The sequence below is a fragment of the Anopheles funestus genome, chromosome 3RL, assembly GCF_943734845.2.
Source record: "Anopheles funestus chromosome 3RL, idAnoFuneDA-416_04, whole genome shotgun sequence".
Lineage (NCBI taxonomy): Eukaryota > Metazoa > Arthropoda > Insecta > Diptera > Culicidae > Anopheles > Anopheles funestus.
In genome coordinates, this window is record NC_064599.1 from 53,661,350 (window position 1) to 53,686,778 (window position 25,429).

General features: G+C 42.7%; 5 protein-coding genes across 11 annotated transcripts in view; 3 read left to right on the forward strand and 2 right to left on the reverse strand.

Moving 5' to 3' along the window:
• The window catches only part of LOC125768774 (failed axon connections), a 48,152-nt gene extending 46,932 nt beyond the window's left edge, over positions 1 to 1,220 (reverse strand). For 2 of the 6 annotated variants that reach the window (XM_049436871.1, XM_049436866.1), the window contains exon 1: positions 1,055 to 1,220. The gene's annotated coding sequence lies outside the window, so the exon portion shown is untranslated. Of the gene's footprint in view, positions 1 to 931 lie in introns of all 6 variants that reach the window. The other 4 variants (XM_049436867.1, XM_049436868.1, XM_049436869.1 and 1 more) reach the window with 4 other exon arrangements.
• A 1,762-nt stretch (positions 1,221 to 2,982) lies between these two features.
• Positions 2,983 to 16,167, reverse strand: LOC125768758 (sterol regulatory element-binding protein cleavage-activating protein). Of its 2 annotated transcripts, none has more exons than XM_049436830.1 (9): positions 15,890 to 16,167; positions 13,979 to 14,838; positions 8,579 to 8,926; positions 8,331 to 8,505; positions 5,574 to 8,249; positions 5,335 to 5,503; positions 4,909 to 5,259; positions 4,606 to 4,812; positions 2,983 to 4,521 (listed from the first exon to the last, which is right to left on the reverse strand). In XM_049436830.1, exons 2-9 carry the CDS (start codon positions 14,434 to 14,436, stop codon positions 4,340 to 4,342), a joined length of 4,566 nt encoding a protein of 1,521 aa, XP_049292787.1. In that variant the 5' UTR covers positions 14,437 to 14,838; positions 15,890 to 16,167; the 3' UTR covers positions 2,983 to 4,339. The 2 variants fall into 2 exon arrangements, with proteins under 2 accessions (XP_049292787.1, XP_049292786.1); XM_049436829.1 differs by having other exon boundaries at positions 8,331 to 8,508.
• A 200-nt stretch (positions 16,168 to 16,367) lies between these two features.
• LOC125768761 (golgin subfamily A member 2) lies at positions 16,368 to 20,157 on the forward strand. Its single transcript, XM_049436838.1, has 4 exons — positions 16,368 to 16,504; positions 16,762 to 18,330; positions 18,394 to 18,633; positions 18,698 to 20,157. Exons 1-4 carry the CDS (start codon positions 16,463 to 16,465, stop codon positions 19,937 to 19,939), a joined length of 3,093 nt encoding a protein of 1,030 aa, XP_049292795.1. The 5' UTR covers positions 16,368 to 16,462; the 3' UTR covers positions 19,940 to 20,157.
• Positions 20,158 to 20,433: 276 nt separating this feature from the next.
• On the forward strand, positions 20,434 to 22,113 carry LOC125768775 (GDP-fucose protein O-fucosyltransferase 1). The gene is made up of 2 exons (XM_049436872.1): positions 20,434 to 20,616; positions 20,748 to 22,113. The coding sequence occupies exons 1-2, from the start codon at positions 20,520 to 20,522 to the stop codon at positions 21,845 to 21,847; spliced, it is 1,197 nt and encodes a 398-aa protein (XP_049292829.1). The 5' UTR covers positions 20,434 to 20,519; the 3' UTR covers positions 21,848 to 22,113.
• A 189-nt stretch (positions 22,114 to 22,302) lies between these two features.
• On the forward strand, positions 22,303 to 24,684 carry LOC125768784 (non-homologous end-joining factor 1). The gene has a single exon (XM_049436886.1). The coding sequence runs from the start codon at positions 22,541 to 22,543 to the stop codon at positions 23,315 to 23,317; it is 777 nt and encodes a 258-aa protein (XP_049292843.1). The 5' UTR covers positions 22,303 to 22,540; the 3' UTR covers positions 23,318 to 24,684.
• The last annotated feature ends 745 nt before the right edge of the window (positions 24,685 to 25,429 follow it).

The window sequence follows — 25,429 nt, forward strand, 5'->3', positions numbered from 1 at the left end:
CCCGGATTAACAAAAACTCGGGACATTAGAGCAGTAGTTCTGGTACTTGTTGAAGAAACCTCTTTTTTAAATAAGTCTTAAATTGTTAACACTAAAGAAAATCAAAGCACTGCTTCCTTCCTGTATGGGAGAGGCTGTATCGAGGATGGGCCAAACCCTAATCCCAACTCCTACAAAAGAGAAGAGCGTCGAGAGCTAATTCGCGAAACAAAGATCGAAAACGCGCGCCGTTCGTTGCTGTTCCCTACGCCCAGATAAAGTTACTTGAATCGTTTCTTGTGTTTTTTTTCATCTTGTGTTTGCTTTTTACCATGCACTGAACGCACTCCCCACTCGCAAACACAAGGGGCTTCACACACGAAAAAAAAACCGCAGCCTGGACGATTTGCTTCAATTTTCTTCACTTCAATATCACATAGACAATTCAACTTCCTCTTCTGCTTTTTGTTCGCTTCACTTGGTGGGTCTTGAATTAGTCAATTAATCTTGCGGAAAGTTTCATTTGTGCTAAAAACCAGCGCAGCATCACCGCCATTCAGCGCCGTCGGAGTTAGGCTGAAAAAAAAGCCCAAAGAAGACCCCACACCATTCGTCGTTCACTGCTCTCTAAACACAATGAAGTACCGCCGTACCAGAGTACACCCAACCGTCAGGTACAGTCTGCACACATCAAGTGACCGTTTTTTTTTCCTCAACGTTAACTTCCTCGCTGCGTTGCTGTACTATCGCAACAACCACAGCAAAAAGATCATTCGTTTGCGAGTTTGAATTTCCGCATTTTTCCGTTTCCATATCAGTACGGACGCAATTCTTGAACCGCACAACTTTAGAGTTGGAAAATTTTGCCGAAACAAGAAAAAAGCCAAGCCCTGCTGCTACTGCTACGACAAACACCAAATCCCGAAGGCGTTCCCTGTATTCCCAAACGCACTGGCAAAAGGAAAGACACACTGCAGCGCGTCACTTGCTTCACCGTACACGGAATGCACTTTCAACACATACTCTGCTGCTTCACTGCTCTACACTGGTTCGAAAGATTTTGAAAATCACTAACCCTCCGGGAAAAACTACTGCCTCTGCTGATGCTGTCGCTGCAAATGTGGGAGTTTGATACAAGCCTTCCTGTGCGGACCAACGCTCTGGCTGCTGTCTCAAGCTTTTGCTGAAATTGAAACACTCAACACGCACACGGGCTAGCGGGTTTTGAATGAAAGTGAGCCACTCGCGTGAGTGGCTTAACGGGAGTGGCGCTCAGACAGTGGCACTCACCGTATATTGCTGAATACAGATCGCGTATACACACACATGCACACGGAGATCTTTGTGTAGTGCAAAGCAAAGTATAGTTTAAATGTTTTGCAACCATATTTTAAATTTAATAGATCTCTGCGATGAATCGGTTATGCTTCTTTTCGGTTTTTTGTTAAAAAAAATAAATTTTTGCAATATTGTTTTTATTTAAAATATGTTTAACTTATTTAAATTATAATTGTTTATCAGATAATAAAAACTTACTTACAGAACACGTTTCAAAATTCATTCAGAGACCATTTGCGCATGCTATTTCATAAAGACAAAAGAAATCTAAACAGAAATAGGTTTATATAGGTACTGTAGTTAGTTTACTAGTTTCAACGTTTTTTTTTTTTTAAATTTCACCCTATCGCAAAAGGTAATATAATTTAAATAGTTTTGTCCGCACCATTTACCCGTTGTTTCCATTAATCGTGAGAGACGAATGAGTGCACCGCTAGAGTTTGATAGTGTTGGTGAACGAAACGCTTCATTGTCGTTGCCTAGCAACGCTTGGGGATCCGATTTCCATAACGCCCAGCGCACAATGGTCACCGTTGAAATCTCACATTGGACATTTTGTTTCATTTACATGTTTTTAAATGGACAGACATGTGCAAATTCAGGTTTTTGGTAGTACTACACACATGGTAATATACAAGCAATATTACTAATATTGGTTACAAGACCAGGTGACAATACTCATTTTTATAGCTGCAGATAGCCACAAAAGTCGTCATAATATTCTCGTTGCACTAGTTATGAAGGAATAGAATTACAATAAAGCACCATTAAATTAACAAAAGCATTCATAAAGATTAATATTACACTGACCTTTTCTTGATATGTGTGTGCTGTTGGCATGCATGTCGTACTAAACAAGTCAAATTTATATCAAAACAACTGAGCTGGAGCTTAAGCGCCACGCTGCTTACTAATAATCAGAAACGCTCCCTAAACGTACTAACCAATCTATAATTATCAATATCCAATTCGTAATTTTTCTTCCCCCAAAAATAGTGTTGCAGTCCCTGTGATCGTGATCATCATCGAATGAAGAATTCTCATCATTCGTGATGGAATGCAGCAAAATTAAGATCCCCGACCTAAAGCGCATTTAGTGATACGAATGCTAATTTTGTTCCTATGCACAATCACTGAGCAAAACGATTTTTAAAGCAATTACTCCAACACTGTTTTTGAACGTATGTCTCAAGACTATAAAGTTGTCATTTAGTGTACTTACAGCTAGTTCATTTGCATGACTAACAGCTGGAAGATGCTGTCGAATACGCCTCTGATGATTCACTACACCCATCGCACGCATTTCATCCGTTGTCGATTTTAATAAAGCAATCTTGACCCTATCCGTTGTATCGCAATGGATAGATGTCCGATGACTCACAGGAAAGCAATCGATTGTTTAACTCTACTCTGGAATGTGATGTTCACGATTACATTATTGTTTCACCTTAATTGATGTTTCTTCGTGCATCCCATTTCTTGTTGATGCGGTTTCAGTGGGCTCACGAAGCTGATGTTATTAATATGTTAATCAAGTCGTTTGTTATCACTAGATACTTATTCACTTATTCACATATTCATATCACTTGAACGTTTAATGCGTAGTTTTCAAACCATTTCCATTGTAATTGTCATCACATTATTGGATTTTTTCCCGCATAAGCCTTTTGTTCAAAAAAGCACAATAAGTTGATTTTTCTTTATTAGGCGCGTTTACGCAAAATGTTCTTATCATAGCATTTTTCTTTGTTTTAATTCTCGCATTTGTTTGGTCTTTTCGTGTTAACAGTTTCGTTTAGTTTGTCTGTTCGTTTGTAAGCCTTACTACGTACAACTCATCGCACTCATGATAGCATTGTTCATACCAGTCCACTGTCCAATAATACATTACTTAGCATGAGGTGGTTTAATAATTTAATGAAAATAGTGCTAATCTCTCATTTGTATCGCGTATTCTCGTGTGTTTTTGTTGTTGCTATGTTCAAACGGGCATTCGCGTTTCGCACATTGAATTGTTTTGCTTTACCATTAAATATCCTGGTATAACCGACCCGGTTATTGCTTTTATCGTATCCTTTCATCAAAGTTTCAAAACTGTTCTCGTACACTGTTTACACATTCATTCATTCTCACACATAAATTAGGTGCTTTGAGCATGCTATCACTAAACGGGTTTGCATATGCTATATCTCGCTTGTAATTGAACATTTTTCCGTACACACACACACAAACAGGGTGGAAATGTACGGCCAAACGGACCATCAGACAAAAAGGCATCTTTCCTTATCACGCTCACGTTACAATGAATATAATTTGTTTGGTTTGCTGCGGTCCTTGTGCCTTTCAGCCTCTTGTAAGCCCATCAACTGTAGTGTTATGTTATTGTTGTATCTGTTTGTGTTGATTTTTTATATTGCTAATGTGTAGCTGTATGCTTGTGAGTCATTGTGCTAAAACATAACTTATGGGACTAACTTATCTACCTAAACTTAAATAACATAAACCACCTAGGTAATCGAAAACGTTTTACACAATATTTAAAGCGTGTAGTTTGAGCTGCAATAATTTGTAAACAATTCATAAATGGGCGTTAAACGTACAAAAATGTCGAACGTGTTACACGGTACGCAACTCATGCTGCTAAACGGTCACACGAAAGCAAACAAAAAGGAAGCAGACTGCCTTATTCAACAATAAACAAACCGAAATCATCCAATCGACTAGTTGCTACCTAGCGCACTTATTCTGTGAGAGAAAGTAACTGTACACGTGGAAACAGGGATTGTTGCGTACATAAAGGGAAATGTAATAAAAAATGGCTGGGACAGCATGTTTGGAAAGGAACATAAGCGTTTAGAGAGCCGCACACTCCCAACTGGGCGCATAGTAAATCGCATACAAAACACAAATATGGTTTCTTTACCCTTGGACAACACCTCGGATCAAAGATCGAAGATAAAATCATACATAATAAAAAGTCTTAAAAAGTGCTTTGCGTTCGCTACACCCCTACACACGCACTTTAGTCACATTTGTCGGCAGCAACTAGCGGAAACCGTACGATGCGCATCTGATTGCCATAGTCGCATATTACCGATCCGCACGCCGGTAGCATGATCTTTGGACAGAGTTGCATGTTGGAGCAATCGAGTTTTACCTCACGAGCAACCTCGCCACTTCGAGCATCCCAGACAACGAGGGCACCTGAAAACAAAATGAACGATGAAAAAGCTGTTATAACAAAACAGAGTTCTACTGGGAAGAAACTGTTTGTTTTTCTTTCCGTACCTGGTTTGCCGGTTACGAGAAGGGACGGCGTTAACATCACCAGTGCAGAGTAAGCATGTGAGACGGTTATGGTGTTCAGGGGATGTCCCTGGAATCGATCCCATACACGTATCCGTTCGTCCAGCCCAAGCGATATTACGTAGCTGGGCGAACCGACGAGAGCAACGATCGAATCATCGTGTGCTTGAATTTTGTACATACATGCACCTAGAAAAAATGGTTACAAAATGGTGTTATTGAAGCTATACTTAGGTACAAGAATTATAAAAATCAAATAAGACTAAGATAACACTTGATTCATACCGGTCGTCAAGTCCCATACGCACAACAATCCATCCTGCGAACCAGAACCGGCCATTCCCGATTGCCACTGGTCAATAAACAGACAGGTAATAGGCCCACAGTGGCCGTGTAGCGTGTACAGCATCAGATGACTGTCTGCTCGGTACACTTTCAGTGTATGATCTTGACTCCCCGTCATCACGGTATTGCCGACCACCTCTAGGCAGGTTACAGGCTGTTGGTGGCCCTGCTGTTGAAACTCCAACAAACAGCGTAGCTCCTCCGAGTCGGAATGAGCCCCTGATCCTCCTCCACCACCCATAGCAGCCTGGAACGAACTTATGCTACCAGCCGACCCGGTACGCATGTGAGCTAAGGTGTTTAAATAAGAATTGGATTACTTATTTGTTTTCTTCAATTTCATGTACAGTTTGCTTTGATTCTTACTTCTACGATAAGCCGACGTAAAGCCCCAATCGATCTGTCTTCCCTGTGTGTAAGTTTCCAGACGGAAGAAATCGATTCGACCACTTAACCGAGCCGCTATAACGCGATCACCCGTAAGCTTAATGTTGGTCACTCCATTGTTGTGTGAATGTTCCGCATCGTGGATGCACTGGAAAGATAGATTTCATACTGATGTTATCATCTCCATTTGGTTTGCATTTAATTGCGCATTAGCTTACCTTAAAACTACCACTGCTACCTTCCCAAAACTCTAACCGTCCGTCCGCACAACCAATCACAATGAGATTGTCGAGAAAGTCCAGACACCATATCGGGGACACATGATGCTGCTGGGTCGTTTGCTTCGGGCTCCCGGGCGGTTGGGGACATTCGTTGGACAGTGTCGTTGGTCGCGCTACCCAGTGGCTGTTGGAAGATTGGTCCTCCAGCGGAACACCAGCATCGCCCCAACCCGCTAATGAACCGTTCGGTGCAAAGCGATTCCGTATGTCGGTTCCACTACCCGAAGCTGGATGCGATGGAGAACAGGAGGTAACGGTGGTAAAAAATCGCTCATACTGTGCCTGAAAGTCAAACAGCTTCGAATCGGACCCTTGTGAGCTTGTGGTCGAATTATCCAGGCTGGAGAAATTAAAGTGCAATTTCTTCTTCAACTTAAACGATGATCCGAAGTTCGCACTGGGAGGAGAGCACGATAAAGGAGAGCTTGAATCGGCGGGGAAAACCTCTTGCAGGCCCGTTATCGAATCACCATGATCGTTCCGTAACATTACACCGGCCGCCGCAACGGATGTGGATGTGGATGGCGAGGGCAACGATTGGGGAGATGATGAGCTACCACGCGTTTGTTGTAGCTCGAAATAGTGCAACCGATCAATTTCGGCCATCAGTTCCCCATTGCTTACGTCCCACACTTTTACCTGTCCCTGCAGGCACGAACTGGCAATCATATTGCCATCCGTTACGAGACACTCAATACGATGCACGTGACCGTTCACCTGAACCGGAACACCTTCCAGCAGGCACTGTTCCGGCTTTGGTTCCGTTTCGCTATCGCTCTCTTGCCAGCTGGCCCGCCATTCGGCATAGTTCCGCGTGCAGATACACCGGTACAGCACAATCATCGTGTACGTCACCACGAATGTACTGACGACGAGCAGCATACAGGTAAGCAGTATTTCCATTGGCGTCTTCGGATAAAACGGAGCATTCCCAATCGGTACGTGCGTTCCATCGCCCGTATCAGCGTCGCTGAAGTCCAACGGATCCAGCGCTACCGCTAGCGCTTTCCATTGGAAATGGTGTGGTGCTTTTTCGTCCACATTTCGTAGCTGTATTGCCGTCGCTGGACTGACCGCGTGTGATAATTTTATTGCTGGCAGCACGGTCACATACCGTCCGCTGAGCGATACGTTGTACTGCTTCAGTATCGACGACCAGTGGAAGTTTGACAGCTGGTATACCGTTTCGTAGTCCGGATGTTTCAACCGTAGCAACTGCTCGGACGCATTCAGCGCACGGAGTTCACCACCTTTTTCGTTTGGCCCACTAACACCACCACCACCGCCGCCGCCGAGCATGCCCGTATCGGGCAGTTTGTGCTGTTCGCTTAAACGGTCCATTTCGTGGAGACGTGCAGCAGCTGATTCCGTACTAGCATCACCCAGCTCGTGCACACCCATACCAACATCAAAGCGAGACGACCCATCCATGGATGACAAATCATGCCCGGTAAGGTTTTTATCGATCACAAACAATTCCTCTATGAGTCCCGCGTTATAGATAATGTTCGAGATCCACAGCACCATCCAGATCATAAAACCTCGCTGAAAAAATCGCGTTCTTGCCCAAAAGTTTACGATTCGAAGCCGTTTGGGTATTTTCACATCTTTGCCATTGCCCGTACCACTCTTTGGGTGGCTCGCGGATTGCTCCAGTCCGGTTAGCTTCGGGTGTGATCGGGATCGGTTAATTGAACCACCACCATTACGTGTCTCGCGAGACGACCCGGCAGATGGACCGGCAGTGCCTGCACCACGCCGTAAATCACTGTTAAAGTAAAGCATCTTCGGTAATCGTCGAACCTCCGCGCTGTACTCCACACGCTTAATGTCCAACGCTAGCACGGTGGCGAAGAACAGCATCTGTAGCAGAAAGTCCGACACCAGTCCCACCATGGCAAAGATGCAGAATTCCTGTATCACCGGCACAAACGTAGCAAGCCCACCGGTAAGGATGGTAATTTCCGTCAGCAAATTCTTCGTGATTGACCAGCCCTCCCGGCTTAGGCCCTGGGCGACGCGTATCTTTACATCGAGATTGTTATCCGTCGTCAGGACGCTCTTCGTAATAACGAGCACATTCTCCAGTCCAACCAGAATGACCAGGTACGGGTAGACTCCCTTCGATTGGAAACTTATTGTGAGCCCGAAGAAAAAACACAAACCTAGCGACATTAGCAAACTGCCAAGGACGGTCAGCACGGCACAGGACGCTAGCATGATGCGCGAACGGATGGCTTCGATTTTACGCACCGAAAAGTACACGTAAATAAATAACATGCAGAAGGCGATACACTGGGGCAGTACCTCCTTCCAGTTAAATTCGCCCGGATAGAAGATGTACATGATCGATTGCTGTGTGTGGACCGCCGGTCCTTCGGCTGCAGGTACATTCGTATCGGAGGTATGTTCCTTTTGATGGAGCGGATAAGCTCTGATAAGCTTTTCCTTCAACGAGTCAATAAATGCTGGATTGTTTTCCCGCAGAATAAGTGTCACTGCGTACTGAATGATGCGTGGTCGTACTCGCATTGGGTATCGCTTAACGCCAGTGTCACGCAGTGGTATGCCAAATAACATTTCTGCGGTTGAAACTTTAGATTTTTGGAGATTCTACAAAATGGAAAAGTTCTCCAATTATTGCTCTGAAATGTTGTAGAAGTTATGTATTTATGCGATATATTAGGTACTTACATGATTAACATACACAGTGTTTAATAAATTGCTATCCTTGTTAAAATTCTGAATATTCTGCTGCCACAGGTTGGCCGGCGATAGTAGCAAACAGTTGTACTCGGGAAACAATGTCTGCTGTGAGGAACGCTTTACATTTTCCACATGTAGACATAGATGACTAAGCGTCGTTTTGCTGCTGATAAAATAATTTCCAATTTCAATGAGGTGAACTTCATCTCGTTACCGCAATTAGCGACCAAACCTACCTCTGATCCTCATGATTGCGTATAATCTCCACCAGCTTAAACACCTCATACAGCGGGCCACGGAACGCATCGGTTAACAGTAGATCTTCTTCCCACGGTACGACGCTGGTCCGCATGATGATCTGCTGTACGTACAGTAGCGGATCTATTCGCGCCCAGGCAAACGGTGTTTCCACGCTAATGTTGTAGATGTTAAACATATTACCGCCGGAGAAGCTGAACGGATTGTAGAATTCACTCGACAGGTTCGCATTCGACAGGTGCAGATTCTCGCTAATGCTTTCCGTGTACGGGAATATCACTTTGGTTGGAATCGTCCCCGGAAGGGGAATGTTTAGCAGTGGATAGCTGGGAAGGGCAAACAATCAGAAAATGGAGTGACTTCAGTAACTCTAACTCTGTTTATTTTTTATGTGGAATATATCAAATTGGTTTAAAGATAAATTTATTTATGTAGATAAAACTTTAAGTCGAAACCTCAATCAGACTAATAAGCGTAACAAGGAGGAGATCTGGTCGGTTATTGCCCAGAGTTGTTCTGGTAATTGATAGACAGAGAACAAAATCTCTTCGTAGGTTTTAAACCCGATAGTGTTTTAATAAAAAAGAACGATAAACACAATAAGGCTCATTTTTCTATTCTTTTTTTTAATTGTTACTCACAGATTGTTAGAATTAAGATATAGTAGAGGGAAAATTATCAAGATCTTTATTAAAAATCTTCAAATAAGGAGAGTTTTTTTCCCATGAGAAGGGATTTATTTCTCTTCTTCTATGGTATCTTCTTCAATGTCACACTGCATTGTCTGCACTTCTGTGCCTGCTTAAAGTCATTCCAGATATGCCCTTATAACACATACATTATTCATCTAATCACATATCATGTAGTGGACAACTTTAAGGACTATTAACATATCCCGTGACGATTCAAGCTGGGGCTATACAAGACATTGATAGCCTCGGAATATTACCGTCTTTTTTTTTGGTATTGAAAAATACCTACTCAAATCGATCATTGTCCTCAAATACTGGACAACTAAGCTCTTAGGCACAAGCTAAGATAGCCCACACTCGTTACAGGTTTCGGACACTTTTGAGCTAATCAAAATTTATGCTTAAAGTGTCTTACACTTGCTAATTAAAATTGTTTGATCATTACAGGGCTGTTACAGAAGTCTCTATTTTAAAACCGCGAAATCCGCGCCAACCCGTTTGAAATCCGCGCCAGATTTTCAAATCCGCGCCAATATGAAAGTAACCCATAGAATTATTGAATCAAGGTATTGATAATGAAAAAAACGTACTCAGTTTATTTTTTCCCGATGTTGGAACATTTGAAACAAAATGTAGTTAATTAACCCTCTATGATGATTAATTGAATAACCGCTTTGCCTATGATGCAACAAATTGTTAAGTCTTCTTCTTCTTGGCTTAACGACCTTACAGGTCACGCCGGCCATTTCTGGCTTACTAGACTTATTTTACCACGTAGCCGGATAGTCAGTCCTTGCTACGGGGGACGGTCCGGATTGTTAAGTCTACACCTTGTATTTCCCAGGGAGACATTGCCCAAACGACCTGTCACAAGCAGGAGAAAAGAAGGATAAAAACAAGAAGTTTGGAAAAATGCATAAAAATCGTAGGCAACGCCTGCGTAGACAAATAAATATCTTTTTTTGCCACCTGCGAGCCAGGTCTGCTAATCGGTGTTCAGCAAAAAACAGTCTTATTAGTTAGCAAATTTCCGAAAAACGAAATTCTAGAATTCTAAAAATTTCTAGAATCCACAAAGTTAATAAAAAAAAATTTGGTAAAAGTTCATCATTACGTACTATGCAAAACTAATAGTTATTCCATATTCTGTGCCTGGCACTACCAATATGCTGGAATTTTATGAAGTCTGATTCAATAGCTTAGTTCAATGTTAAAAAAAATACTCAGTGAAAAGATTGCTACACACTATAAACAAAGAATTAAAAATTCGTAAATTCGTTTCATCCTGCTGCTTCTCCGTAGGAATGAAATTCTTCAATCCACAAAACTACCAAAAAATCCGCACGTTTTCTCGCTTTATTTGTTTTAAATCATATGTGGCAGAGCGAGAAGTATGACACACTCAACCATATTGGAAAATTTCAGTGCGAAACTTTTTTGTGAGTGGCAAAGATGAAAATAGGTGTTCAAAACATTTAATCATTTTTTGCGTCGTATGTCCTATAAACAAAATGAGTATGCTTTCCCATTACGTCCACTACATTCAGAATTGATAAAATGGGCAATTTTTCTATTTTGATTACGAGTAGATTGGATGAGATGTAAAAATAATGACGATTTTAGACGTTATTTTGTACATTTACGCAAAATCCGCGCCGATAAAGGGTAAAAACGCGCGAAATCCGCGCGAAACGCAAAATCCGCGCCAAACGCAAAATACGCGCTAGCTGTAACAGCCCTGTCATTAAAAAACCTCTGGCAGGAAATGAGCAAATTTGTTAGAAATCTTTATACGCATTGGATCGTTTCTGTAGACTGTAAGGCACCAGAAGAAGTGGTTCCTTGCGAACAATTATCATTGGTGTGCAAATTTAAGGTGTGAACCATATATGTTTCTAACAGCAGCAGAACAAATACAACAGCATTAATCGTAGGCATTGCTCTTTTACTTGTTTTTTGTTTCTATAATTACAAACATAAAAATGACGTCATGCTATCGGACAGCTTATTCGTTTTCTTCAACAATTAAGATAAAAAAGCAACATTTCGTCACACCACAAACTGTGCGCCAATGATGATACGCCGTGCGTATGATAAACTTTATCGCAAATCTGCTGAACGAGTTAACGCCAGTTTTAACTTTGCGAAGGCTGGTCATGGTCACGGCCATATGTAAAAATAGGGCATAGCAACACTCATTTAGCGACCGTTAAGGATTTCCCGTAAGCAATTCAATCTAATACTTCTTCAGCACAACAACAACACTCACTTTCAAGGGCAATACTCCCAACCTAATCATTTTGGTAATGAAAACAAAACCAAAACCACTCAAGAAGAAAGGTCACTGTGGAGATATTCCGAGCCAATAGGTTTCCTTATCTGCCTTTTGATTTGGACTGTGTATAGTCGGGGCTCAGGCACATTGCTAGTCATATGGCGGAATTGTTTACTGGTATGGTGTCTTTAATCTTGAAGTGTCCGGTAGAAGCTTTGAGCAAAACCGATCGCCAGCATCGTCTGTAAGGTGGACGGTGTAGAGATTCACACACGTGCACAGTGGCTTGTGTAAACAGATTAGTTCAATACGCAGAGAAAACGCGAAGGCACCACCCAAACCATATCAAACATACGCTTCAGAAGCCAAGATTATCAATAAATACGCCTGCATAACCGGTTAAGACGAGATTCTTTTATGGGATTTCTTATAAAAGAGAACGCACTCAAAGCATAGACGTCCTACCCACATTAACATACGGAGCCATTAATTTATTCATCTCATTTTATCATTGCTTGCGAATGGCATGGATTTTTCGTTTTTGCACAATCTTCTAGCATTTTCTAAAAACATTTTTGGTATCTTTTGACAACCGGAATTAACCGTTTGTCTTTTCTTCGTATTTATCGATAAGACAGTTTGGTAAAGCAGTAAAAAAAAGTCCGATACGTTGACTGCACGTTCGTATTACGAACTTCCTCATTCGGGTACGAGATTGACGTGTGCTGCACGTCAAATGTACCATGCAAATGCTTAGCTCCATCCCCACAGTGTCGGTCCAGACAGCAATTTGCATCTTTCGAGTGCAAGTCCGTTTATTATTGATTGATAGTAACCGACACGGCGGGAAACACAGTGGAAGCAAGGTAAAATCAAAACCAAAACAATGTTGATACCGGTACCGAGCCCACTAGAGTGTACGATTTGTGCTACTTACTGATAAGTCGCCCAAACCATGCGATAGTTGATAAATCCAAACAGCGATTGTGTGTTGTTGCACACTATGCCAAACACGAATTTATATTTTATGTTAATCTATATATATAAAATTCTCGTGTCGCGGTGTTAGTGTGCAAACTCCTCTTAAACGGCTAAACCGATTTGTATGAAATTTTCGCTAAACGTTCGTTAGGTATGAGAATAGGTTTACCGCTACTTTTCGTTTCGCTAGGTGGCCTCTGGCCATTATTATGAGTTCTTTTCGGTTTTTCCTACGGGAGTTATCAAGTAGGCATAGCCTTTTTTGCAACACAAATAATGTTGAATGCTACTGAAACAAAAGGGTTCTAACAATAAAATCAATCAAAGTAGGTACACAAGACGATTTATTTGTGCAATTTTATTCATTAAAGCGTAAAGTGAGTGATAAATAGGTATGTAAAAAGCAAGTGTGTGAATAATTAAAAAAAATGCTATTTCGTGATTTGCGGCTCGGTGATACATGTGGAATCGGCGCCTTACACGGAAGGACCTGATTTAAAATCCCAATCGTCAAGGAAAGCCAAAAATGCCTCCTGAAGCAGCAGAAAAGAAGAAACAGAGCCACAAAAAAGAAGAAAAATGGCTTTGATTGGGAATATCATTTGGATTAAGAATGACAATAATTTAAGAATTTTCAATTAATCAACAATATTCTCTAATCGCCACTCTAATAATACCACACGAATCAAGATTGAACACTCAAAATGTTTGCTTATACCTATTACAAAACGCATGTTTAAAGGCAAAGCTGGGTTTGCCGGGTAAGCTAGTTTTAGATAAATGTGTACGGATCAAGTGAACTTTTAAGGAGTCCTGTAAACCGCTCATGACAGAGCGTCTTCAACAACTTATCTAAAAAGCCTACCGAACCTTCTTTGTCCATTCAGTCGCCTAAAATAAGCATTACGATTAGGATCATCAAGCGCAATTCTAATGATAAGGTCAGCTTACACAAACGGAATCAAAATTACTGTTTATTATTTTCATCCCGACCGCGGCTTAAGGGTATTCGTTAGCATGGCACATAGCCCATGCTTCAGAGAATTAGCCAGTACCAAAGAAGAACCCAAGGTAAGTAAAATGGAATGGTTATCTGTAGGATGAAGGCGCTAGCTTGAAGAATACTAGAAGTTAATACATCTCCTTGACGCAAACCCTTCAATGGTAGAAATGGACCATATTCTTCATGGCAAGACACAAAAAACGTTCAAATTAGCTTATTCGCAATTGCGTCATTTATCCAACCCAAATAAAATGATCAACAAAGCGAGCAAATTAAACAGCTCGGACAGCTTCCATAAACACGGCCAATTGTTTCCAAAAAAACCCCGGTCATCGGTGAGAAAATTATTCGTCCAGCTAAAAATAAACATGTTTAAAAACCTCCGGACACCGCATCCGTACCGGATTGCCTTCGGATATTAACTTACCAGCAAAATATAATGATGGCAAGAGCGAAGCTAGTTGCGGTCGTCGGATAGCTGGACAGAAACAGTCCATGTTTGTAGTACATTTGCGATACGCGGGACGGAAGCGTCGTGGTGGAACCTTTGCTACGATCGGACTGTTTCGGGCCACGAGATCCTGCACCACCGGTGCTAGCTCCAACACCAGTTCCTCCCGCTGCCGTCGGTGTTGAAGCGGGTCGTGGAGGTTTCATCGTAGTCGATGCTCCCAATGAAGGATGCTGTTGTGTAAAGCTGCCGGCGGGTGTAACACCCGGTGACAGTTGCTGTGAAGAATTTTGCGACAACGGTTTGCGCTGTGCCAACTGTGATGTGTTGTTGGACCGTGGCGATTGAGTGGACGCGCCGGTGTACTGTTGCAGATGGTTGATTCGGTCTTCTGCCGGTGGTGATAACGATTCTACACCGGCGGATGCCGTCATGGTGAACCACTATTATGCTACGTGGTTTTGTATCTTTTGTGTATCTTTTCCTCCGCACGAACTATGCACACTTTGTTTACACTTTTTAATGCGATATAAATACACTTTTACACCTTCGTTACGGTATACAAACACATACCGAGTCACTTTCTCATCACCCTACAACTGTCACCAAGAGCTCCCCGTTCGTCGTTGGATATTGCCACCCCTTCGTAGTACTTCCGCAGCGGTTTCCTTTCGTACGGCATTATCCAACTCTGGAATGGTATCCCGTTACCAGCAAGAGTACCGGAAAGCGCTATGATGCATCCAAGTGCACTTTACCGAAAACGCAACACAACACGCCACCTCCTGCACAGATGCACACAAGTTGCGCAACACTTAAGCTGGTTTACGATTAGGCTAAGGAAAGATAAACGAATAGACGATTTTTTATAGAACACACGCTAAAACACACTATTAAAACCTAGGCCCAATGGTGTTCCCGCACACTTAATATCGCTTTTGGTGACTTTTTTTGGGCACCTCAAATCGACCATTAGCGTCAGCCCCGCTCGCAAGCTACTTTAATCGTGTTGATTATGTTACAATGGCCAATGGTAATGATGCTATCAACGGGCAAGATCACTTTCCATGGCGAAATTCACTTGTGAACCTGGTGATAGCGGATAGGAAACAGGTTAGGTAGTTTAACATATACACCGTCTTTCAAAACTCTCACCAGAACCCGATCGAGATTGCACAGTGTGCATAATCTCGTCTCTTGCTCTCGCGCCAAGAATTTGGTTGGTATGCTATTATCATCACGTTTGCTATGATCGATGCTCCATCTCTCGGTTGAGCAAAAACAACCACGGTCTACTGCGTTCGATCGCAGCCTATCAGCTACACTGCACCGACGGACTGTGTGTGTGTGTGCTTTCGCTTCCGGAACGTCTTTTGCTCTCGGCGGCTGTAAATACGTTGCCAGCAAATGGGCACGCTTCCCCCGGTAGCAGCTTCCACGTAACTGCTGGTACACGTGCGGGTGCCACCTCATCCGGCCAGTTTTTTGCAGTACCAGCCAGCACTGTTGCTGCTACTGTGTGCGGTAAGGGCAAAGATAGCCTACAGCCAAACAAGCAATAAAATTACATAATTTCACATCATACGCGCCGTGCAGACCGTTTCTTGTCCGGTATGCCGATAGCAAAAGGGTGGATGGATTCTCCTCGAGGTACTTCAGTGTTACACACTCGTGCAAAATTAACCCATCGTACCCCGCTGCAAGACCATCCCACTATTATGCCACGATTGATTCCCCTTTCGCACCTTCTTCGTGGCGTTTGCGTTAAGTGTAATCTGTTATCACGAGTACGGCGGAGGCACGATTTTTTTTCAATTCATTTCGATTTGTCGTGATTCAAGCAGAACATTTATCGGTGATTCACAGGTTCTTTTCTTCCCGGTATACCATTTATCACGATGAACTTTTGTCGCCAAAACATGCACGCAGGGCCACGTCGGGTATGGTACAAAGCCTTTTTGCACACGAGTTCGAAACTAGGGATGATGCAAGAACGTATTCCACCGTATCACTTTAACAATTATTTTGATTTATTATGCGGGAAAGGAAAAATACGGCGCGCGGGATGAATTTACGTTTCGGATTTATTTGCTCCCGTTTTCCTCTGCTATTTGCCATTGCCTGGCAGCGACCAGGCTGGATGGTACGTCAATTTCTCATCCATTTCGGCACCATATTGGATTGCATTTGACAGGTGTGATCGAGGAATTTTTAAAAAATAAAAACCGTATTCATTTGACATACACCACGTTGTTACTTATTATATTCTACTTTTAATTTTATACAACAAGTTGGTAAGTTTTACTTCAAATAAGCATCCTTTAGTTACCCCATACCAATATTAATAATTTAATCTTCCGACAATGATCCAGCCTTCCGCGTGCGAGGTTGGCTGCTCGCTGTGTCAGAACAAACTGACAGCAAACCTTTCGGGGAAAAAAAACATAGGTGTGTGTAAATATGGCAGATAAGGCAGAGAAAATCGCTGCTGCAAGAAAAAAGGTAAACATATCGAATTATCGTGCCAAAAGCGTAAAATCGATTGCCTTTCTATTGTACATGGAGATGGCGCCATTCAATAATAGTATTATTCAAACTGTACTACGCAAATAATCTCTCGAAACACGTCGGCTGACACGTCCTGCAGGGTGTTTGGTGACAGAATTGCTGCAGAAACGCAAACAATCTGACACGTCATCGTACTGGTGCAGTGAAATTGGTTTTGTTTTCAACAACAATTGCTATCTGTTTATTCGTAGCTGAAGCAGTATCAGGCACGACAGAAAGACCGAGATCACGACCCGCATCAGTCGTTGGAACCATGCACTGAACCGACACCACCAGACATAGGTGAAGCGGCAGCTGAACCTTCACACCAGTCGCCATCTCCACAGCCACCATCATCTTTCGGGACCAATAATCCTCAAATCGGTACACTGCACCAAGATGATTTCAATGGAGGTAGCTTCTCATCGGTGGAACTTAGTGCACCCAAACCGTGCAATTCGAACGACGGAGCAGCTGTTTCGATTGCCAACTACTTCAACAACAGCACATTCGCTTTTGCCCATCCGCCGGGTGCGGTGGATTTGTTTGAAAACGTAGAACCGAAGCTTGCCTTCGTACCGATCGCAACAGCTGTACCAGTACCCTTGGTGGAAGCCCGCCAACCGGAACCACCGGTCGATGCCAGCTTGTACAACATAAACAAACTATCGGACGAAATTGGTAACCTTATCGCGAATGCGAATGCTGATCTTGGTCCACAGAACACGATACTTGAGCTGGAATCGGAAAAGGCCGATCTGGCGCGACAGCTTAACGCAGAAAAGCTAGAAAACGATGAGCTGCGGTTGCGACTGCGCAACAATCAGTCAGTGCTAGATGAGCTGAAGATCGAGATCGATAAGCTGCGATTGGAGAATAGTACACGCGTTACGGTCGAATTGGGTCCATTGCAGGAGCAGCTTCAGATGCAAATTCAAGCCGTTGGTGTGTTGGTCGGTGAGAAAGCGGAACTTACCGCCTCGCTGGGAAAGTGTAAATCACTCCTTCAAGAACGAACGGACGAAACGGACGGCCTGCAACAGCGTTTGCAAGACGCGAATGCTACCGTGCAAAAGCTGCAGGGTGAGTTGAATGAAGCGAAAAGCTACGGGCAGCGGTACGATCAGCTAGAGCAAACTATCAGCTCCCAGGTCGGAGAGTACCAGCGCGAAGCCGAACGTTTCCGCAAGCTGCACGAAGACCTGCAGGAAGATTTAGCCGAACTGCGCCAAAAGTTAACCGTGCGGAATGAAGAATATCAAGCAGCACAGCAAACGTTGGAGCAGACGCGTTCTGAACTTGGTCTAGCGAAAATACGCATCGATCAGCTAACCACGGACGATGGGCAAGATTATAATGCGAAAATTGAATCGCTCACCCAGCAGAACCTTATCAAGGCGCAGCAAATCAAGGATCTGCAGGAGGTTATAAAGCAGATCGGAACGGAACGGGACCAGAGTAGCCAGCAGTACCAGAACTATGTGCTGCACCTGAACAAGGAGATAAGCAATCTGGCGGAAAAGATTCAGGAGCTGACGGATGAGAACAATCGGCTGTCAAAGAGTGAAGAGACGGCCGTACGTTTTGCAAATGAGCTCGAGCGTCAGATACAGCAGCAGATGCAAAAGCAGCAATCGGTATACGCCGGTCAGCAGGAAACGAAGGCAGACGCTTGCGAAGGTGATGCAAAGTTGCGGGAAGATCATGATAGATTAAAAGCGGAACTGGATGCACTGCGCATCAGTAATGATACATTGAACCGTGAAATGCAAGAGCTTATGGTAAGTGAAAGAAAAAGAGAAATAATTTTCAGCAAATAATTTATTGTCCGAATTAAATTTTAGAATGGAAGTGTTTCAAAAGAGAATCAGCAAAAAACTGATTATGAAACGCTCGTTAAGCAGTACGAAGATCAGATAGCTCAGCTGCAACTTACCGTTGAAAGACTTCAGCTAGACAAACCGGATGTGGCGAAGCTGCTAGTGGAGATTGAAAGTGGTCGGGTAGGTGCTTCCCGTGCTGTAACCCAAAACCAGGAGCTCAAGTCTCAGCTTGAAGAAATGCAACGAGCTTTTGTGCAGATCGTAAGTATCGGTATACAAACGGTCCTTTGATGGGATTAATTAACCTACTGATCCTTTTTGGCAGAGTAATGACAAGCTTAATCTAACGGATAAATTGCAAACGGAACTGCACCTCGGCAAGGAGATGAAAGCAAACTATGGCAATTTGGAGTCCGAGTTGGCTGCCATCCGTGAGAAGCTACACTACAAGGATGAGGAAATGATTCGTCTGGCGCATGAAAACACCGAACTGAACAAGCAAATTTATCAACAGAATCAAGAAATTGATCGATTACGCTACTACGAGTCTCGATCGAACGATGCGGCTACGCTACAGCGCGAACTGGAGCTGCAGAAGAGAACCGCCGATGAACTGCGACGACAGTTGCGCGAAGGTTCCGTATCGAGCGAACCACCCGTGCTGGTAAACGGCGATCAAGCGGTACACGAACATTCGTCCGCCAGTAGCCAGCTGCAGCAAGAGATCGATACGCTTCGTCAGGAGAAGGAAGAATTACTGAAAGCCTTGAACCGATTCCAGCAAGATCGTACGCAAGACACGACCGAAGGGCCACCGAACGGTGTCGGTACGTTCGATCGGCAATCGTCCATCGTGAGCAGCATCCCAACGATGGAAGCGATGGAAAAGTTGCAGCAACGATTTAAACGTACCATGATGGAAGTGGCCGAACTAACCGAGGAAAAACAACGGCTCGAACATTTGGTGATGCAGCTGCAGGGTGAAACGGAAACAATCGGAGAATACATCACGCTTTATCAGCAGCAAAGAAGATTACTGAAGCAAAAGGACATGGAACGTGATTTGCAGCTGCAGCAGCTGGCAGACGATCGTGAAATGATGAAACTGAAGCTGAAAGAGCTTAACTATCTTGTGCATCGGTTGGTGCAGGAACAACAGCAGGATGGTGAACATGATCACGAATCCCATCATCACCATCATCATCATCATAATCACCACCAGCATCATTCCTCGTTGAACAGTAGCAGTAGTAATAGTAGTGGCAACAGCAACAACAACAACAGTCACTTGGATACAGGAAGTCCCCTTGCGAATAATACTAGTCCTGGTACGGGTGCACCGAGTCATGACGACGTCGCAACAGCTTCCATGGAAGCGACATTACCACCCGGTGCTGATGGGGATTACCACCATTCACCACTGCCATTACCAAAGGTGCACATCAAACCAACGGAAACGGCTGGTCGCATCCTTTCGCTGTTGACCGACATCAAGGAGGCAAATATTCCGTACGGTAGCGGTGTACAGCACTGTTCCTGCTGTTCTGGCCGGTTGGAAACGGTCTAGAGACAAAATGGGATATGGATCATCAGTAGACCTTAGGTCTGTCCCACTAAAGCCTCTCCCCCCATCAAAAGCTGTGGTATAGTTTTCCTTGTTTTTTTTTAAACGATATATTGCATATTTTATTCTTATAAACGTTTCTTGGCATATTTTAGCTGGCATAGTGGTATTTGTACGATCGAAATATAGAACTAACGCAAGCATAGCGCGTACTAAAGTTAGCTCAGTGTGCACTTTTAGGTTTCACTAAAACGGAAAGAAGTACTTGCGAATTATGCTTAATAAGTTGTTGTGTTTTGTGAGAGATAAAATCCGTACATTCAGAGCAATAAAACCCCTTACACAAGGACAAACAAAAACGTAACACGGTCAGACTTTGATGATACGATGGTAAACGGTTGAGAGTGCAAATTTAAAAGTGTCATCTGGCAACACTGCTGTTTTGGGTGGTTATTGGAGCTGTCATAGCGGTTTCGTTGCTTGACAACCAAATTGTTGTTGATGCCGGTTCGTTGTAAACAACGGGATAGAGCAAGCGGCTTACTAAAGATCAAACAACTCGTGATAAACTATTGCAGTAAAGATGTATTACTTTCTAGTGTTGCTGTGCGCTACTATTGGCTTAGTTCAATCGATTACGGTGGATGAAAATGGCTACATCATGTACTGTCCGTGCATGGGTAAGAACGAAACAAAGGGTTTCTTCCTCCCGGAGTGTCACAAAAAGGGGTGGATTGTTGCTTTCACAATTGTGCTGATGCTGAAGGAAAAAAGATGAATAAATCTTGTGTAAATTTTTCCCCCTTTGCAGGTCGTTTCGGTAACCAAGCGGACCATTTTCTCGGTTCGTTCGGATTTGCGAAGGCTTTGAACCGAACGCTCGTTTTGCCACCCTGGGTCGAGTATCGTAAAGGGGAGATACGTTCCATACAAGTGCCGTTCGACACGTACTTTCAGATAGCTCCGCTACAAGCATTTCATCGTGTCATAACGATGGAAAACTTTATGACGTCCCTCGCACCATCCCTATGGCCAGCGGAAAAGCGCATCTCGTTCTGCTACACTGAGCGCATGGGACTGGACGGTAGTGCCGGCCATGGTTGTAATGCAAAAAGTGGCAATCCATTCGGTCCATTCTGGGACACGTTTGAGGTTGAGTTTGCCAGTTCAGAGTTTTTTGGTCCGAAGCTAAACTACGACGTGTACCACGGTGACAAGATGGCCATGAAGTGGAACGAACGATATGCGGGCGATAAATGGCCCGTACTGGCATTTACTGGTGCACCAGCCGTTTTTCCAGTGCAGAAAGAAAATCTCCCACTGCACCGATACCTCCGATGGTCCGTAAAGTATGAAAACGAAGCGAAACAGTTTATCCGTGATGCAATGCCCAAGGGAGCTTTCATTGGAATTCACCTACGGAACGGTATTGATTGGGTGCGAGCCTGTGAGCACGTGAAGGAAAGTTCCAACTTGTTCTCCTCCCCACAATGTTTGGGTTATCGCAACGAACACGGTCATCTGACGGGAGAAATTTGTATGCCATCACGGGACACCATCGTTCGACAGTTAAAGCGACGCATCAAATTACACCGTGAAACTGCACCAGATAACCCGATCAGAGCCGTGTTTGTAGCTTCGGACAGTAATCACATGTTAGGCGATTTGAACGATGCACTAAAGCGCATGGATGTAACAGTGGTGCGTCACCCGGATGCAACACCACACCTGGATCTGGCCATCTTGGGACGTTCCAATCATTTTATCGGCAATTGCATATCATCCTACTCGGCATTCGTGAAGCGTGAACGTGATTCGAACGGATTTCCTTCCTCGTTTTGGGCATTCCCGCCAGAAAAACCTAGCGCAAAATCCAAGAGTGCCACAGCGCATCAACACGAAGAACTGTAAAGAGAAAAAGAAGGTGTGTGGCTGTGTGTGGAAGTAGCAAATGAGATTTACACGTAAAATGGTACAAAACTGCAAACGATCGAACGATTTATTACATGATAAGTATAGGTACGTTTAAGATTTTTATTTCCTCATATTCTACTGCAATTAAGTAGGTACTATTGATCGCTAAACATTTCATGACATTGCATTGTGCAACTTAGAACGTATTTCCAACAATTTTCATAGTGAGAAAATAATAAATTTACATGGTACGACTTGAAAACGTTACACGAGCTCAATACAACCGCAATATTTACGTTGGTTAACATCTCTTCGGACGAAAAAGAAGGCTTCGAGACTTTTTCAGTTTTCTGTGTTTTATTCGTACTATGCACATGTACTATGCAAAATACTAGTTTTTAGGAAGCATTATTCCCTCGCGTAGCTGTGTACAGAAAAACAAAAAAATCTCCAGTCAGTAATTTGAATCGTGGTTGCTTCGCCGAAACTCTACACACTGCTTTTTGTTGCTTGGGTTACACTCCGCCAGCTGTCAAACCGGCTCAGCTGACAAATGTAAACAAATCCAGAAGATCACCTGTTGGGAATGTTTTACCAAAAACAACCGAAAACATTCGATAATTGTAATTGTGTGAAATTGTATGTGTGTGATTAATTTATATTAATGTTTTATTGCGTTTGTGCATCACAATGACGGACTTTTGTGAACTTACACTGGAAACAAAAGGGTTTTACGGAGTGGACTTTTCCAAGCAGTTGGATCAAATTACGTGCCTTGTGTTCGATATGGAGTGCCTTTGGATGGAAGTGGTCCCGATGGCGACGCTAATCAAGCGTCAAAAAGAACAAAATCCAAATCTGGACTGTACCGAAACATTGATCGACCAAACACTGCTTGCCGGCTGCAATCCGAACTATAGTGCGAATGTTGACGAAGACCGTGTACACTTTGCTGCCAAATACTATCTAGACAACTATCCAATCACGTTTCAATTTGTCCTAATCCGAGCTGAGGCACAAGAAGTTTCCCGTCATTACATCAAACCGCTCTGGCGCACATTGCTACGACAAGAAGCAGAAATTCGAGCACTTGCGGAAGAATTAAAACGAAAAGATGCTGAAATTGCACAATATCAAGCGGAAGGGGCCCGGCTAAACCGAACCACCGTACAAACGGACCCTTTTGATGAGCGGAAATTTCGGCAGGAGTTTCCCGTTCAATTGCCGATGCAAAGTGTGTATGTACAAAATCTTTTGGACAGTAGCGTTCATCGTAGCAATCTAATGAAAACGTTGGAGCTTGAACATAGCATCGAAGCGTCAGCAAGGAGCAGAAATAAGCTGCCAATTCCTACGACCCAGCAGATCATTTCACCTTCAAGACGAAGGAAAAAACGTGCCAGACGATTGACGGCTCCAGATGTTACCAAAACATCCATCGAGTATGAGCATGAAGAAACCGATTGAAGGAACACAGAATTATTGCTAATTGTTCCCTTATAGGTTCCCTTGTAACCATTATTATCAATTCATCTAGGTAACTAATCCTCTTCTAAAATGGTCTAAATGATTGTGTCTTGAATTACCCAGAACGTCATGTTGTTTAGTCATCCGTTTTTCAAATGTCCGTAACAACTCGTGATGTATTCCTTGTCGTAGCTAAATTGAACTTGGAGAATTTATCGGTCCCACCATTGAAATGTCGTAGATAGTTGGCATGTTTTACAAAAAAAATATCTAGCTGATTATCTAAAATTAACTAAACGATCGACACTGGGATTCTTGTGATCGTTACGATTTATTAAGTAGTGATTTCTTTATTTTGGCATACTAGACTTATTTTTACCACGTAGTATTCCAATATTCAAATTCTAGAAAAAACGGTCTGGTCCAGATGAGACATCGTTGATTCAAATTGACCCCATCATTTTTTTTTGCTTCTTAACAACGGTCAGGCCGTATCAAGACTTATTTTATCATGTAGTAGGATAGTCAATCCTCGCTACGAAGGGATGGTCCGGATGGGGTTTTCAATCCGGTTCTGTCGTGTGTACCGCAAACCCCTTCACCAAACTTTTATTTGTTGAAGAAATAATTAATCCAAAGTGTACCTCAATAAGACACGGATTTTAGCTCAATCGAAACTAAAATAGTAAATGATATAACAGCGATAGCCCGAGCTACACTGGTTAAAGTAATGGACATACCAAAAACAAAAAGATTCTTTTATCAAGCAAAAGCTTTTGAGTCAAATAATATTTTTAAAGTAACTGTTGTTAAGGTATCTGATTCCCTCCATAGATCAAATTAAAAGGCTCTTATAAACATTATCCCTTCCTAAAAACAAATATAATTCAGATTCACAAGTTTATAACTCACCCAGGAAATGTTGGGCGGAATTTCCGGATGTATATTCATAAAAAAATTAAATTATAATCTTTATTCATTACCCCATTTATACAATAATAATTGGTAATATCCTATTTGATTTACCCGTTTTTTCAGAATAAGTTTTTTTCCCTTTAATTACTTAGTCATACAGGATATGTATAGGAACAAGAAGTTTGGCAGCAATATTAATGAAACGAAGCAATATTTGTACCCTAACCAAATTTATGCTAAGCTATATCAACCATCGTTTTTCAAAGCATAACAAAAAAAATATTTAAACATCAATTAATTACCTTACCCATTGTGAAGTACAGAAATTTAATGTTTAAATTAATCAATTGTTCTAAATAATAATCGATAACGCATCCAAGAAGTTATCCTTTAGTATAAGGCAAAGGTATAAGGTATAAAGCAATAAATGCTATGAAAAGTAAAAAATCTAATCACATATAATAACGAAACAGCATATATCACAGTCGTACGATGGCAAACAGCATTTAATCAGGTGGTAACAAATACACGCATGTGCGTTCATATATGAATCACGCATGAAGTGAATCATAAACGCAACCATCGTGGTATTTAACGATGTTGCCGTCTCCATACGGATTAAATTGCTGATAATTATTTTTAGCTTCAGAGCGTAATCTAATCCAAGACGCAGTTAACAACCGAATCCATACCAGATTCCTTTCCAATCTCAGAATAGCCAACATGAGAGCACATCTGTGTGTGTGTGCGAGCTGACACATTTGCTATGTTTAGAATGTCGTGTATCGAATTATAATGTACTGTATATATCTTCACTTCACAATAACACCTCAATTAGCGCAAATACTTTTGCTGGTACAGACTGCCAACCGTTAAGCGTATTCACGTACCCCTTTACGCAACTAAAGTTAATTTACACGAAATTCTTTACCTCCCTCCCGACGCAAAAGATGTCAAAGAACAGGAAAGAGGGTGGTGGAAATTTTCCCTGGTTTCGTTTACCACAACTAAGCAGGCTTGTTCATGTCGTCGGCATCGAGTATACCCATCAACACCATAACGCACCCGGGTGGTGGTAACAGTCATCATCGGCATCATCAACGCAACATCATCTTAGCATAATTGTATTGCTTGCTATGATCGACCCTGCCACGAAGTCGACACCACTTTCCCATTCATGCCCACAAGGGTTAACAA